This window comes from Rhinoraja longicauda, chromosome 33, assembly GCF_053455715.1.
Source record: "Rhinoraja longicauda isolate Sanriku21f chromosome 33, sRhiLon1.1, whole genome shotgun sequence".
Taxonomy (NCBI): domain Eukaryota; kingdom Metazoa; phylum Chordata; class Chondrichthyes; order Rajiformes; family Arhynchobatidae; genus Rhinoraja; species Rhinoraja longicauda.
In genome coordinates, this window is record NC_135985.1 from 11,563,154 (window position 1) to 11,579,642 (window position 16,489).

Genomic DNA, 16,489 nt, shown 5'->3' on the forward strand with positions numbered 1-16,489 from the left:
AGTTCCAAAGACTCGCAACCCTCAGCGAGAAAAAAAGTCCGCTCATTCCTTATTAAATGGGAGACCGCCTACTTTCTTAATCCTTGTGGAATATTGCCCATCGAGTCCCACTTGGAGGTAACATTGCCAATCTCTGTCATATTCCCTTCTGTAAGATTTCATTAAGCTTTTTTTGATTGATTGAAATATACAACATGGAAACAGGCCCTTCGGTCCACTGAGATCTATCAATCTCCCATTTGCACAAGATCGATGTTATTCCACTTTTGCATCCATTCTCTACACACTAGGGGCAATTTACAGAGGCCAATTAACCTTTAAACCCGCACCTCTTTGGGATATGGGAGGAAACTGGAGCACCAGAGAAAACCCACATGGTTATAGAGAGAACGTGTAGACTCCAGACAAACAGCACCCAAAGTCAGGATCAAATTGGGTCTCTGGCATTGAAAGGCAGCAGCTCTACCAGCTGTGCACTCCTTGGTACTATGTAAAACATAAGTTCACTTCATAATTAATAGTGAGTTATATAGATATATATGGATCAGAACTGCAGTGGCATCACATTCAATTGTAACAATCATTTGGCAGTAGCATATAAAACAGTAACTGACATTCGTTGTCAATACAAAAACAGCATTTAACTGTCAAGAATAATTATGTAAGACCCCTTTAAGAATTGTTTTCCTGTGTTTACATATCACCTTAGATTAAAATAATTAGCTTTAGTTCCTGAACCAAAATAAATGCACAAAAGTTGTAATAAAAAATATTGATAATAAATATTGCATATGTTTTTTTTCTGATCTCACGCACAATTCAAAATGCCTGGTGTGCGTGGATTGATGGAGAGAAATATTATCCTTCGTTTTAAATGTTATTGCACTGCTGGAATAAAGAATCACCATACCAAATAACTTCTGAGCAGCACTAGCTCTTGTCAAATCAGCTGAAGCAATGCTTCTGTTTTATAGTCCCACACATTCAGCTGACAGTAGATATTGTTAAACGAGCAAGTCGATCAGGGTATCACTCTCTGTAGACTCAACTCCATCAGCCTCATGTACGGCGTGGATGCTTTTAGGTTGCTTTTCACTGGCTCAATCCTGTTAGCAACAAATTGCAAAGGTTAAATTTGTCAGCTTTCATCCACACACAATGTTTGAGAGAAAGAAGCATAGCCTTAACTGGGGGTGTGATTCAATGTGTGACAGCCAAACTCAGGCCTAACCTGCAAGCTCTTGGGCAATAACTACACAAAACTGATCAGAAGGACCAGCTGGCTGGTGGAGGGAGTGAGAAAGTAAAATTGCTCAGCAGGTCAGGTTGGTTAACCTTGTTAGGACCTTGGTTAAGGAAAGTCTCATAATAGAAATGGGTGTGGTTTCTAACAGGGTCCAGAAGAGAACTACTATTGACCATGTTTCACAAGGAAAGTAAAAAACTTAACAGTTTGGGACTTATCCGCTCATCCCCATCTCTTCATCATGCTGGAGAACCAGAATGGTACCTGTTGTACTTCGTGGTCCGGTACCTGTTGTACCTTTGTTGGTACCCTGCTTTAAGCAGCCGGGTCATCAGAGATTGGCTTGCATTCTAAAGGAAGATACCTGCCATTTTCCAATGAATGCCCTCTGAATCTGTTCGTGGACACTGTAAAATCACAACCCATAGGAGTGCCATGAACATGCCAAGTGTAAACATGACCACAAGCACCTTGCATAGAGAAAGCCCAAATAATGCAAACATTGTCTCCAATCTGCAGGCAAGAAGTTCAGAACCTGCCAGTGAGATGAGATTTTTAGCAGATCTCTGCTGCTTTACTACAAAAATATATACTATTTATTGGCTGATTTCCACATTCTCTCCTTGGTTGCCTCCCTCCTGTTAGCATTTTATACTTGCAGCCTTTTATAGGCTATTCTGTAAAATTAACTTGTTTTCTTCACAGGTGTAGAGTGACAAGAAGGTACTGTTAATTTCTCAGAAGCTGCCGGTTATGCTGTGCAGTTAGTGGACTGTGTGTAGTCCTGCACATCAACAAGTTCAAGGGTAGGAGAGGCTGCCAAAGAGATTTAGTAGGATAGTAAAAGGGGGGAGAAAGGGACTTAGATTATGTGGAAAAGTTACTATTCTCCTCAGAGCAGAGAAAGGTGATGGCAGATTGATTGACTGGAAATTGAGAATTATGAAGCATTTTTATCGAAGAAGCTGTTTTCAGTGGCAGGAGGTTTAATCTGAGGAGAGAGAGATTCTCGATGGTTAGCAAAGCAACTGAAGAATGTGTAAAAAAAAAAAATTGTTCATCTACCGGTGGGTATATGTCACGAGCTGCCCAAAAGAAGTGGTAAAGGTGGATACAATTACATTTAAAAATAATTTAACAGGTTCATGGATAGAAAAGTTTTAGAGGGAAATAGGTTAAATATAAGAAAATGGAGTAGCTCAAGGAGACATCTTGGTCATGATGGATGAGTAGGGTCAAAGGGCTTGTTTTGGGGGCTGCATAACTCTATGATTCTACACAATAAATTATTCCGATCTGGAATACAATGCGTGGATGGATGGGGGAAAGAAGATCATAACTTTAAAAGTGAAATTGGATATATAATTGAAGAGATAAAAAGCTGCCAGATGGTAAGGAAATAACAGGGGTTTGATTAGTCGGATGGTCATTTCAAAGAGCCAGCTCAGGCACATGATCTGAGGCTATCTTCTGAATATCTGCATGATATTCTACTTGTGTTTCAAAATGTGCTTTGCATTTTTAATAATTTTGTCAGCTTTTTGCATATTAGTGTGAAAAGTTCTGCCACTGTTGTGCTTCACTCCTGAGATTTGAACACAAAAATCTGGACTGATTCTCCAGTGCAACGTGACTGTTGTCAAATGAGGTATGGAACAGGTTGATTAAAATATTCCTGGACACTAGGGACAGTGATGCCCTCACCAACAGAATATCAGCTCTGTGTGCAGGGATTTGCCAAGCACATTTTGGCTGTTGCATTCCCTCCACTGAAACAATAGTTATACTTCATTTGTTGAAGTGCTTTAGAACATTCTGAATGAACCATGTAAGTGCAACATCTTTCAATCCTTCTAAAAGTAGGTGGAGGCTACCATGTAGGTTCAGCATGGTACTATTGATAACGACAGGTTAAGGGAAGAAAGACACAAAATGCTGAAGTAACTCAGCGGGATAGGCAGCATCTCTGGATACAAGGAATGGGTGACGTTTCGGGTCGAGACCCTTCTTCAGACAGGTCTGAAGAAGGGTCTCGACCCGAAACGTCACCCATGCCTTCTATAACCAGAGATGCTGCCTGTCCTGCTGAGCTACTCCAGCATTTTGTGTCTATCTTTGGTGTAAACCAGCATCTGCAATTCCTTATTACACAGGTGTTTAAGGGGGTTTTGGTGTGGGCATCACAGGCCCACATTCACCGTAAGATACGTCAAGCTGTCCTTTCTCACCCTGTTCACACCAAACCCGAATCGCACCCCATCCAGAACCTGCATAGCCAACGTCAGGCAAGGTTCTCAGATGTGAATTTTTAGCTTGCCCTGGAGCATTGCTTTTTGCCGATTCCAAAATTGATGAGAAAATGGAGCTGCAAGTGTCGTTGGTTACCTGATGGGAATATCACAAGACACGGCTTGTTCCCTGGTCTCCACTGTTCTCCGTTGATCTAGTGACATCATGTAGTCCAATTTGTCTTGTAGTTCTTTATTCTAGAAATCAAATGCACAAGTAATACATCATGAAAACAACAGACATTTCTTTGGTGGGGACACTTTACATGTGAATTAAGGATGTGTACAATTGAGTGGTGAAATCAAAAAATGAACACTTTGTATTGATTATGCTGGGTGGTTGATGGCTGGACATTTAGTTAGGTATTCATTTCAGTTTTATCTATAATTCATGCTGTAGGATGTCTGCTAGTATATTCTAATATTATTTTACAATATTACATTGTATAATCAATAACCCTGCAGTACTGATCCTACTTTGAATATTATTAATGGAATTTAACATTACCTATTAATTTCCGCTTAAACACTTCTACTGTACTTTATGCCTATTGCTATTAATGATCATACTAAGATTTAAAGATGTATAAAATCTACGTGGATATTGGAATAGTCTGATCGCTAATAGGAAGTTATTCACAAAATGCTGGAGTAACAGCAGGTCAGGCAGCATCTCAGGAGAGAAGGGTGACGTTTCGGGTCGAGACCCTTCTTCAGACTGAGATACCTTCGATTTGTACCAGCATCTGCAGTTATTTTCTTACGCTAATAGGATGTGGTGCAGCTGTCGGAGCTGCTACCTGATAGTCCAGCGACTTGGGTTCAACCCTGACCTCTGCTACTTTTAGTTTAGTTTAGTTTAGTTTAGGGATACAGCGTGGAAACAGGCCCTTCGGCCTACCGGGTCCACATCGATTAGCGATCCCCACACACTAACACTATCCTACACATAGTCGGGATACCAGGGATACTTGAATACTTAATTCAAGGAGCCCATTTGAGATTCCCATCCTTACCCCAATTCACAGAAGAGATTGGAATTAAACATTAACTTTTGGGACACTATTGTAAGTGATCCAGAAGGAAGACCAAATAACTAATTGAAGGAGAACATTCTTTGATGACTTCAGTTGGTTAAAAATATTCTAAGATTGGTGGGGATGAGTTGAAGGCACAGTAAGTGGCAAAAAATCATGTTCAATAAATTTCTCAATTTCCATTTGACTGGGAAGGTGGTGTAGTACAGGTGTCAATAAAAAGAGAATCTGTCCTTGAATTGTATGCTAAAATTAAGACCTTACCTCAGCTTCCAAGAAAGAAATCCGATCCACCATACTCTCAATAATTGCATCTTTGTGTTGGACTTTACTCTTAAGAATTTCAATCTGTGGAATTCATGAACCAAAAAGAACAACGTTACAGCAGAAATGTTAGTCTTAATGGGGCATTGACATTAACAGTAATATTATTGATCTGCAGTTGCTCGAGAGTTTCACAACATGTTGCTTTATTTTTTCTTATTTAGCCTTGATTTTCCTTGTATCAGCTAGAGCCTCAGCCGCAAACATTCTCAGCTATCTCACAGGTAAATTATTATAAAGTAGGATGTTGGCTGATCACTGCTTAAGGCGAGTGATGCTTACAATTGCTGTAAGACATTACACAGCCAGAGCCAGAAAGACTGACAATAATCAAGCATCGGTTGAAAGGTAAATCCATGTTTTCCACACCTACACTTGAGAGGCACTCCATCCACCATCTTAAACATTCATTCCTTTCACCCTTTACCACCCTGCACTAAACAAATTGATGGCTCTTCCCAAAACCATGATATACCCCACTAAGAAGGAAAAGGAGTGCAGAAACAGGGAATCACCATAAGTAAGGCCAGCCTGAAAATCACACACCATTCTGAACTGGAAATATACCACCTTTGTTTCATTGTACCCGGGCCAAAATCCTGAATCTCCCTACTTATCAGCACTGTGGGAGTACCGAGCGCAGAGGGAACGCAGTGCCTCAGTTTGGTTGCTTAACACTACCTTCTTCAGTGCACTTAAAGTCAGGACATATTGTATCGCATGAATAAACAAGCATGGCAACAACTGGCTTTCAGCACTGAATCCTTGTGAGATGACAGAAATGGAATGAGCATAAACACACTTTGGTTATATTCAGAAAGGAACATTAAGGTGCAGAAACATGGCTCCTCCTGCTGGCCAGATCTCTGCTCAGCTCCCAGGATAAAAGCCCTCGTTTTAATTCATAATGGCAAAAAGCAACGGCCTGGTAATGTTTAAAAAAACCCTGCTCTGTTAAAACCATTCACATAGCATGGATTGAAGCGATAAGAAGATGAATGATCTGTTTTCAAGCAAACAGCACAGAAGCCAGTCTTTTTAAGTGGGTGTAATAATAACCTTCAATTCCAACATGTTTAATAAATGAGATCTGCTCTCAGCCCCTTGCAGACCCTATCAGCACCATCCATGTCAAAATCAGCATGGCCTAACCCCTCTACAATGCTTCTCATATGCACAAAATGGAAATAATTTGGTAAAAGGTTCAAAGAATTTAGCTGAGGTTTGAACTGTTTCCAAAGTGCATGGATGTGAGTATTATTAATGCACATTATGTAACATTGATGAGAGTTAAAAAAACAAACATGCAATGCAGTGATGCTTCAAACTGATGAACAGTTGTCTTTTTCCCACCTCTTCAATCATGCACTTGACTTTCTTCTGTTGACAGTGTACCATGTTGTCCAGGTGTTGGATTCTTTCCCGCAGACTGGCAGCTTTCTCCTCCACTCTCTGGGACCTGACACCACCGAGGATTAACAGAAATTGTGTCAAATAATGCAGAGGTTTCCACAAGACCATAAATCTGCTGGCTGGTGAGCTTGCCCCAGCTCTGCCCCCACATTCCTCCCCATTACTGAAGTGCCTCGTGAAATGCAAAATGATTGATTACCGATCGCCAAAGTCAATAGGCGAAATTCCAATTAAATAATTGGAGCAAGGTGCAAGAGGCCCAGAGGGTTTCCAATCTCCTCGGAGGAGTTAGTATTCCTCGGAGGGGTTTGTTTCCCAGGAAGGGATGGAAACTGGTCCCAAAGAGGGACAAAGAAAAAAGGATCCTGGGTGCTCCGGTTTCTTTGCTGTGGTTTCTTTCCACATTCCAAAGACGTGCAGGTTTGTAGGTTAATTGGCATCTGTAAATTGTGCCGAGTGTGTGGAACAGAACTTATGTGTGAGTGGATGTTGGTTGGCGCGGACTCGGTGGGCCGAAGGGCCTGTTTCCATGCTGCAATCTAAACTAAACTGAAACTGAACCTGTGTAAGATTCCTAGTTCTGGGATCCTGTTAGGTGCATTTTTCCTGTCTCAATTGCCCCCTCAAAAAGAGTGACTCCACTCAAAAGTATTTATTGGTTGTGAGCTGTGTGGAATAGCTCAAGGCCATAATAAGGAACTTTATAATGTGGGTTATAATGGGGCACCAGAGAATCCAAATCCATCACTTAGGAGCAAAAATATTTTATCGAAGCAACCCTATGGCCAATCAGAGTCATTCCCTTCATTATTCTTTAACAACATTATTAACTACTTAAAACATGAGGTAAGTGTTATCTGGAAGTTCCAGCATTATACATATTGCTCAGAAATGTTACTGCATGTCAGGGACCTGGCCAGGAGGGAGAGGGGTTTATAGTAACGTATTGGGAATTAATTAATACAGAATTGTTGAGAGAATTAAGATTGTAAATAAGCAGTCTTCTTTGAAAAAGAAGAATGCATCTAATTGAGGTATGAGAATCCATTGCACATCTGTGAGCAATGCAGTGCTGGGTTTGATTTATCTGCACCTCTCATTGCTTCGTGCGTCTGGTTCATCTCTCTGTCTGAGCTGCCGCAGTTGCTCCTCGTATTCCTGTAACCTCTGCTGCAAGAGGTGACGTTCCTGTAACAAGAGACCAGACACTGGTCAGAGCAGTTCAAGGAAGCTCTTTCATCCAAATTGAATCAACAATCTCCAAATCACACTGAACATTGTCACGTTATTGATCCACATTTCAATCTTGGGGTTTTTGCTTTATTTCAGCACATCAACAGATAAATACTGTAGGTACCAATTCTCTTGCCTTTGGATGTAAAGAGCTTAGTTTCCTTCCTTATCTGCTGGAGTCATAGACGTGCTGGCTGCAGACCCACACCCATTCTTTTGCCCAATTAGTCAATTTATTTAATATACAAACTTTGTCCACAAGGAGCAAGCTTCGGGTGAGAGGTTTGGTCCTGAGCATGTATCAGAACTCCCAGCCTCCCACACCCTTTATCCATATCCTGTCCTTAACAGGAGACATGGGCTCTTTTAAAGTCATGGTCTTGTTTACATCCCAATCTAGATGCAAGGAGCTCCTGGGTTGCGTGGGGAAGAGAACATTGGCCGATCAGTAAACTATCCCCTGCCTTGGACTAAGCAGTAGGAAAGTTCAGAGGGCCTGGTAGAGCGGCTTTCACTTCCTCAGTATAACTTGGAGAAGCTGGTTCCTCAATGAAAGTCAAATGATTGCATTACAGGTTCTTACACCCTGCGGGCTATTTTTTTCCCCGATTCAAATGACCTTAATATGCCTACCAATGGAACTTTCAAAATACAATTGAGATCTTAATGAGAATGGGAACATTTCAAAAGAAATCAGATATCTTTAGCCTCAACACTGTATTTAACACTATGGTGCCTTTTTGGATGAGATTGCAACAAAGCTAGTGTCTACTGAAAAATTCTTCTTAGATCAGACCTTGGGATTAAGCATGACTTGCTTCCACAATGATTTTGTGGATTGGGAAATGGTGGCTGAGGTCAATCTGAGAACTACAGATGTAGCTTTGGCGGTGGTTGAGGGGGTGAATGGAGAGAGATAGCAGCTGGACAGTTGATGAGTCTGGTGGGTAGATCATGAATATCAGTCACAGTGCATCGTGTTTTTTCCTGGAGTTTGAATTGATTGTCGCAGTTATCATTATCGAATTTCACTTCCAGGTGTCAGCCATGATAATGGAAGCTAGTATAGACCCAATGGGCTGAATGGCCTCACTTTGTTTCATAAGTAGACAAATGACAAAGTGAGGAGGCATCTTCATATATAGAGCAGCAGTTTCAAAGTGAATCTCCAGACCAGTGGGGATCCTGCAGGGATGCTGGGCATTCCTGATGTGATCATAGGTCTGAGCTTCTGCGATCAGATCTTTGTCTGGGTTTTGGTGGAGAGTTTCCAAATCTGGAAATAACTTTATGGTCAATGGCTTTCAATGTGGCTGACTTCAGTTGTTGAAGTAATGAAGTCCCTCTCATTGCATTTTCTATTGTGATTGCAGCAGGGAGGAGCTGCATTAGGACACCGTGGGCATTTCATCCACCGAAGCTGGGATGTGTTGATATGTGTATGAATTCCATTGAGTTGCAATTGGAAACTGCACACACGGTCGACAGAAAAATACACGCAAAATAAAATTGAAAGCAGCAAACAGTCTGGTTCTTTTTGTTCTCTGTGAGACAAGTGTCCATACCTCTGTCTTTCCACACAGATGGACGCACTTGTTCACACTCACACAATTGTAAACCCATTTAAGATGTCCTAAAATGTCCTATTTTCTGGATGTATTTTTGCACGTCTGAAGAGATGACATTTGACAATCTCACACTCAACTACCAGGAGTTACCATTGGAGATGGATGAAGGGTGCAGTATCCTGCCCTGGGGTTTAAAGCAGATCATCAAGGCAATACCTTATGTCAGCCTGAGCCATGTCTTAAGACAGTGCCAGTGCAGGCCAAAGAATTGGGTGGCAATCAGCCATCCATTCTTCACAATGACCAAAATAGTGTAGTGTGAAGGTATGTAAAGTAGGTTCGCAGTACCTCCGTCATACGAGCGATGAGATGGTCCATCTCCTGAATCCTCTGGTCCCTTTCTGCTATTTTTTGCTCCACTGCCAAGACCCTCTGGTTGGCTTCCTTCAGTTCTTGGAGCGCCTGGTTTATTCGTGCCTTCGATAAAAAAAAATACCATGACTTGTATCCCGTCATTTTCAAATTAAACCACAGAACCGCAGAACTGTTTTTAGGTTTACACAACAGGACACAGAACCTGCACTCAGTCCATGAGCACCTCGCACTGCTCTCCTGATGTAAAGGCAATTTCATCAGTGATTTCACATTGTGCTGGATTTATCTGCATCAAATTCCTCCCCTGATTTTCTAGTTTAGAGTTTTGTATTTAACTAACTGAATGCGCCGTGACAAGTTTGCACATTGCATCAGAATGACAAATAGAATCATTTTACATTTCTGTAACACAAAATGCCCACTCACAAACAACGGTTAATTGCAGGTTCAGAACCATTTTCATTTTCCCATTCTTATCCTCCTTCCAACTTTCACCCGTTCAGATACAGAGTTTCCAAAATGCAACAGCCCCTAGTTCCTTTCTCCTGTAGGGCAGGTTCAAACAAACGTGGGTTAAAATGGCCTCCCACTGCCAACAGGCACGATGGGCAGATTCTCAGATTGTTTTTCATTCAATGTCACCAATCCAGGAATGGATGGATGGCAGTCACATTAAGATGGGGGGGGGGGGGGGGGGAGTGCAAAATAAAACTGGGTCACTGATAAACCTCCCCTGGATAACTTCATGATTATTGTTCCGAGGGAGAGGGAGGACTAAGAAAGGTGGAGGGTAACTTCCAGTCAGGATCCGCATGTGCTACACACTGACACCCACTGGGAACGGGAGCAAGCAAGTGAAACTTAAACAGACCTGCAGAGCTTCCTTTTCTGTTTGGTGCTTCCGCTCAGCTTCTTGCAGTTTATTTTCATATTGGCTGTAGAGCTTCCTGGTCATGTCTCGCATTGTACTGGCGTTGGCTTCCTGAGAAGATTCTATCTGTAATACAGTGACAAGAAATAAAATGCTTACTAAATAAGGAATTGCATCTAGATTTTGAAAAGAAATATATAAATCCTGTAGAAACAAGGAACTGCAAATGCTGGCAACACACAAAAGGATACAAAGTGCTGGTGCAACTCAGCAGGTCAGGCAGCATCTCTGGAGAACACGGATAGGTGACTTTTCGGGTCGAGACCCTTCTTCAGACCCAGCATTCAAACTTGACCCCAAGTCTGAAGAAGAGTCTCGACCAGAAACGTTACTTATCCATGTTCTCCATTTTAATCCTGTGTTATTTTTGAAGGCAGCATCAGATAAAGGTGGGCACAGTAGCAGGAAAAATATTAAAGAAGCTTAAAGAAAGAAGATACAATGGGGCTATTCTGTAAGATAAACTTCCAAGGCTCTGCAATGAAGTTGACCCACTTTGTATTGCTGTTTGAATAATTCAACTTCTATGCCGGCCTTGAATAAGTACATTGTGTATTAAGTGCAACCGTTTTGGTAATTCACAGTGGAACTCTCTCAAGACATAGGTAATAGTAACATAGTAGCTGCTTAGACTCAAACTACTAAGTAGTTCCAGGGAACCCCTCATTGTTTCTCAAAGCGCCATAACACGCATTTGGTTGAAAGATTTGTTGGGTTACCACATACAGAGGTTTATTTAAGTGCAAATACAACACATGTGTGTTCTGGTGCTTTTAGAAACAATGATGGGTTCCCTAGAACTACTGAGTAGTTTGACTTTTAGCAGCTACTATTACCTATTTCTTGAGAGAGAGCCACTGTGAATTACCTAAACGATTGCACTGAAAAAGGTTCAGCTAATTCAAAATAAATGGTCAGTCTTTTTCCCAGGGTAGGAGAGTCCAAAGCTTGAGGACATAGGTTTAAGGTGAGAAGGAAAAGACTTAAAAAGGAACAGGAGGAACAACTTTTTCACACAAGAGGGTGATGGGTATATGGAACGAGCTACCACGTGGAAGTGGTAGGGGAGGGTACAAAATTTAAAAGACATTTGGACATATGCATGGTTGGACAAGATTTAGAGGGATATGGGCCAAACGCAGGCAAATGGAACTAGCCCAGGTAGGCATGGGCAAGTTTTGCCGAAGGGCCTGTTTCAGTGCTGTGTGTCTCTATGACTGTAGGCAAATGACAAGTGAAAGAAAATATACAGTTAGGAGCAGGAGGCAGTGTTTTAGGATTAGAGCCAGCGGAAAAAGCTTCCACACACAGAGGAAAGACGTTAACAACAAACGTCAGTTGATATTTCGTCAGCTGATTGGTCAGCTGACCAGGTAATTAATAGATTTTTATTCAACAACATCAAGGGGAAAGGGGCAATGATGGGTACATAAAATTATCACAAATTGTTTCTGATCTTACTCAACGGTGGAACACACTCAATGGGACAAATGGCCTCCTTCTGCTCCTTTCTGTGGAATGCACAGTGTATGTGAGAAGGGCAGAGCCTAGATTGTTACTCAACACACAGGCCCAATCCAATGGAATGCCTGCTGTAATCAGATGGAATATATCAGCTTTGCAGTACCTTCAAATTCTCCAACCTAATCAAAATGGTTATGGAGGTGATTTGCTTCATAAAGTTGATTGCACAATGTTCAATAATGATTATTTCATAGTTCATTAAGGTTGCCATGAACAGCCCTTCTGCCATCGGCAGCTGGGAGGCACCTCTTTGAGGTGTTGCTTGTCCACAGAGAGGTAACAGCTGCCAGCAAACAACACATAGCTACCGTTCACACCTTCAGGGCAAGCACAGAAAGAGAGCGTTTGTTTTTACATGTGGATTAGGGCTCGAAAACACTTACGTTCCTTTCAGGCAATGTGACAGGTAAACTGACTCCTCTATCAGCTTTCCACTGCCTTTCCTGTCCTATTGGAAGGTAATCTCATAAAAGGTATGCAGTCGGGAGTAGATGACTCTAGAAGTCCTCCGCACCATGTCCATGGGCCGCATAGACACATGACATCAGGTCAAGCACGTTTAAGGAAACCTTGTAATGTTTACAACCCAGTGCCCATCCTCAGATTATGTCTGAAGAAGGGTCTCAACCCAAAACATCACCCATTCCTTCTCTCCAGAGATGCTGCCTGTCCCGCTGAGTTACTCCAGCATTTTGTGTCTATCTCCCATCCTCAAATGATGGATAATTACTTCAAAAAATGGCACGGTATAGCGTCAAACAACATGGAATCAGGCCAATGCATCCATGCTGACCAAGATGGCCCATCTAGGCTAGTCTCATTTGCCTGCATTTGGTCCATATCCCTCTAAATCTTTCCTATCTATGTACTTGTCCAAGTGTCTTTTGCTGTTATAGTACCTGCTTCAACTACCTCCCCTAGCAAATCGTTCCATATACCCACCACATTCCTGACTGTACCTTAAACATGAATATTAACTTCAGCCATTTAAATTGTGTTTTTATTAACAAGTTTGGTGAAAAAGGAAAGTACAATAATCTCAAGCTCTGTGTAGAGTTGCTTTAACATTAATGGTTCAAATGGCAACTATGTCCGATTACGGCGTTAATGTAAATTTCAAACCAAAAACACGGAAAAATGGGCACGTTTATTTTAAACACATCATCATTTTTCATTTAAGCAATTTTTTTTTAAATGTCAGAAACTACGAGAGTCAAGGTTTATTATGCTGGTGCAATGTAATACTGCACAGATAAACTTGCTTGTATCTCTGTGAATTTGTCCTCATGGAATTACATTAATTCTTTCCAAACCTCAGTTGATCCCAAAGCTGGTGAAATAGGATTATTTAATGGTGATACTGGATAAAAGTTACAAAAACCCCATACGATGCAACATGTTACTGATATTTATTAGGTCAGATGGAGATGGAGCATTCCTCCAATTCCTACTCTCATTCTCCACACAAATAAAGCAACCTCCATCACTCCCAGACTCTATCACTCACCCACACAACCAAGCGTAATTTGCAGTGCCTACTTGACCTTACAACCAGCAAATCTTTGGGACATGGGAGGAAACCAAAGCATCCAGGGGAAGCCCACACGGTCACGGAGAGAATGTGCAAACTCCACACAGACAACACCACAGGTCAAGATCTTTGGAGCTGTGAGCCAACAGCTAAAGTATCTCCATACTGTGCTGCGTGAAATACTGTTGGGGGGAAAAAAAGATCCAATTTATCAGAACGTCTGTTATGTGACTGAATGTAGTCAGGTGATAAAACTGGCCGGACTGGGCTGAGATGATATTGCTGCCTTGTTTCTGTAGAGGTTTTGGGTGTAAAAGGCAGCATGCCTTTGTGTCAGGGGATTGATCTGACCCTCGACACACTGCAGAGCCAGCCTGCTCCTTGCGGCTGACTGGAAACCTGATAAACTTTGGATCCTAAGGAAAAGTCGGAGTCTGACCCGCGGATACATAAAACTAAAGAGTTGGCAGCACATTCTGTATCAGCCAGCTGCACATTGTGTAAAGATCGGTCCGTTGTATTAACAACAGCTGAGATGCCGATCATTCCGAATGTTTGTTATGAGCAGTTTATGCGAGTGATTTATTTGCGATTTTTTGCCTTAATTCCTGCCCTGAAGGTACTGACTCTGTCTGGCACCTCAGAGCGCAGGGAGGGATACATTTCCTTGCCCAACTTAGATCATAGACGCATAAACAGGTGTGGCCATTCGGCCCATTGAGTTTATGCCAGTTCCCAGTCTCATTCCCCATTAGGCTTCAAACTGTTGCCTCTCGTCCCCTTCCAATTCCCTTTTCAAGGTACATTTTGATTCCCTTTCCCCCAGCCTTACATGCAGTGAACTCCAGACTAGAGTCTGGGTAACAAAGATGGATTTCCTTGAAGCATCAGAAGCTGAGGGAAGACCTGATGGAAGTTTATAAAATTATGAAAGGCATAAATAGGGTATACAGTCAGAATCTGCCCTAGTATTAAGTGTCAAAAACTAGAGGGAATAGCTTTAAAGTTGGAGGGAGAAAGTTTAAAAAGAAATGTGCAGGGCAGTTTGCCAGGTGCCCAGAACACTTTGCAGGGGTGTGGTGGAATTAGGTACAATAGTGATATTTTAGACACATTTAGATAGACACATGAATATGCAGGGAATGTAGGATATGGATCACATGCCAGGCAGAGGACTTAAGTTTAACCTGCCATATGCTGTACTGTTCGATGTATGTGTAGAAAGGAACTGCAGATACTGGTTTATATCGAAGGTAGACATAAAGTGCTGGAGTAACTCAGCTGGTCAGGACATCTTTTTCTCCGGACTTGCTGCCTGACACACTGATTTACTCCAGTATTTTGTGTCTATCTTCTGTACAGTTCTATGTTATACTTAAAAGTTGTTGCCACATCCTCCTCCTCCCTTTCCCCCAGAATTTTTAATAATTCTCCCCTGGTCTTTGGACCAGGGAACCATTTCCCCTTTTTGGGAACTAATGGGAACCATTTCCCCTTTGTACCTCATCTGAACTCCTGTCTCATTTCTTCTATATTTCTGTCTCATCTCCATTAAATCTTCTTTGCTCCAAAGAGAGCAAACCCAGTTTCTCCATCTGATCCCCCGAGCAGCTGAAATCCTTTGCTAAATCTCTAAACCAAACAACAGTAAATGTCAACCATCCATTCTGGAACATCTTATTCCTCCCAAAATGTGAATACCAGGTTGCATCCAATTCTCAGGTGTGCCCTAACTCGGGTTTGGTACAAGTTCAATGCAACAACTCTGATTTTGTACTCTGGTCCTCTATTCACGAATCCCACCTGCTTTACTAAACCACTCTGTCATTATGCCACACCTCTGTCAAAGTGATTTACTGCCTCAAATGGGGAACCTAGCCAGGAACCCATCTGTTGAAGGCCTAGTTTGCGTGCTTATTATACTTGAATTCCTTCATATTTCCATGATTTTTTGCTGTGGCTTTGGTTACACGGAAGAAAGCCGTAGCTCTTCGAGGCAATAGGACCCAATTCATGTGCCTTCTTCAGGTTTATTTAATTGAAATTTTCAGGGAGCACAGAACACTGTCTGTACGGAGTTTGTAGGCTCACCCCGTAACCTCTATTGGTTTTCTCCGAGATCTTCAGTTTCCTCCCACATTCCAAAGACGTACAGGTTTGTAGGATAATTGGGATTGGTATAAATGTTAATTGTCCCTAGTGTGTGTAGGATAGTGTTAATTTGCGGGGATCGCTGGTCTGTGCGGATTCAGTGGGCCAAAGGGCCTGTTTCCGCGCTGTATCTCGAAGCTAAACTAAAACTAAACACATCAATGAACATTACCTGACAAATTGCCAGCTGAATATTTCATTCCTAATAGCATTATCATTCAGTTCTTTGAGTTACACTTGCATTACTTCCTGCACTAGTTAAAGACCAGGAGACGGTGAGCAAGTGGTCACTGGCCTGGACCTCATTGAAACCTGCCTGCAAAGATCTAGCCATCTCCCTGAAATGGACTACATTTGGCTGTTGGCTGCGCCTAATGGCTGCGGCTCTCTGGCAGTCTGTTGTCTTTTTTTCTTTTTTTTGTTTGTGTCGGTGTTGGGATGGTTTTTGTTTCTGTTTTTGGCTGTCTGTGTATGTGTGGTGGGGGGGTGTGGTGGGGCGGGGGGAAACCTTTCTTTTATTAGGTCTCTTCCCCGGGGCGCAGCTCGCCCGTGGGGCCTTCCATCGCCCGGCGCGGCTCGGCTGCGGGACTTAACATCGCCGGCGCGGCTCGGCCGCGGGACGTTTCAGTGCCCGGTGCGGCTCGGCCGCTGGACTTAACATCGCCCGGTGCGGCCGCGGGACGTTTCAGTGCCCGGCGCGGCTTGGCCGCTGGACTTAACATCGCCAGTGCGGCTCGGCCACGGGACGTTTCAGTGCCCGGTGCGGCTCGGCCACAGGACGTTTCAGTGCCCGGTGCGGCTCGGCCGCGGGACGTTTCAGTGCCCGGTGCGGCTTGGCCGCTGGACTTAACATCGCCCGGTGCGGCCG

The 16,489-nt window shown here is 42.6% G+C and overlaps 1 protein-coding gene across 2 annotated transcripts in view; it reads right to left on the reverse strand.

Moving 5' to 3' along the window:
- Positions 1–709: 709 nt before the first annotated feature.
- Positions 710–16,489, reverse strand: part of LOC144609053 (myocardial zonula adherens protein-like) — a 42,937-nt gene continuing 27,157 nt past the window's right edge. For both annotated transcript variants that reach the window (XM_078427395.1, XM_078427396.1), the window contains 7 exons: positions 10,356–10,481; positions 9,458–9,586; positions 7,402–7,496; positions 6,249–6,354; positions 4,836–4,919; positions 3,632–3,732; positions 710–1,106 (listed from right to left, as the gene is read on the reverse strand). In XM_078427395.1, the coding sequence (XP_078283521.1) occupies positions 1,022–1,106; positions 3,632–3,732; positions 4,836–4,919; positions 6,249–6,354; positions 7,402–7,496; positions 9,458–9,586; positions 10,356–10,481 (726 nt within the window). In that variant the 3' untranslated portion in view covers positions 710–1,021. The remainder of the gene's footprint in view (positions 1,107–3,631; positions 3,733–4,835; positions 4,920–6,248; positions 6,355–7,401; positions 7,497–9,457; positions 9,587–10,355; positions 10,482–16,489) is intronic.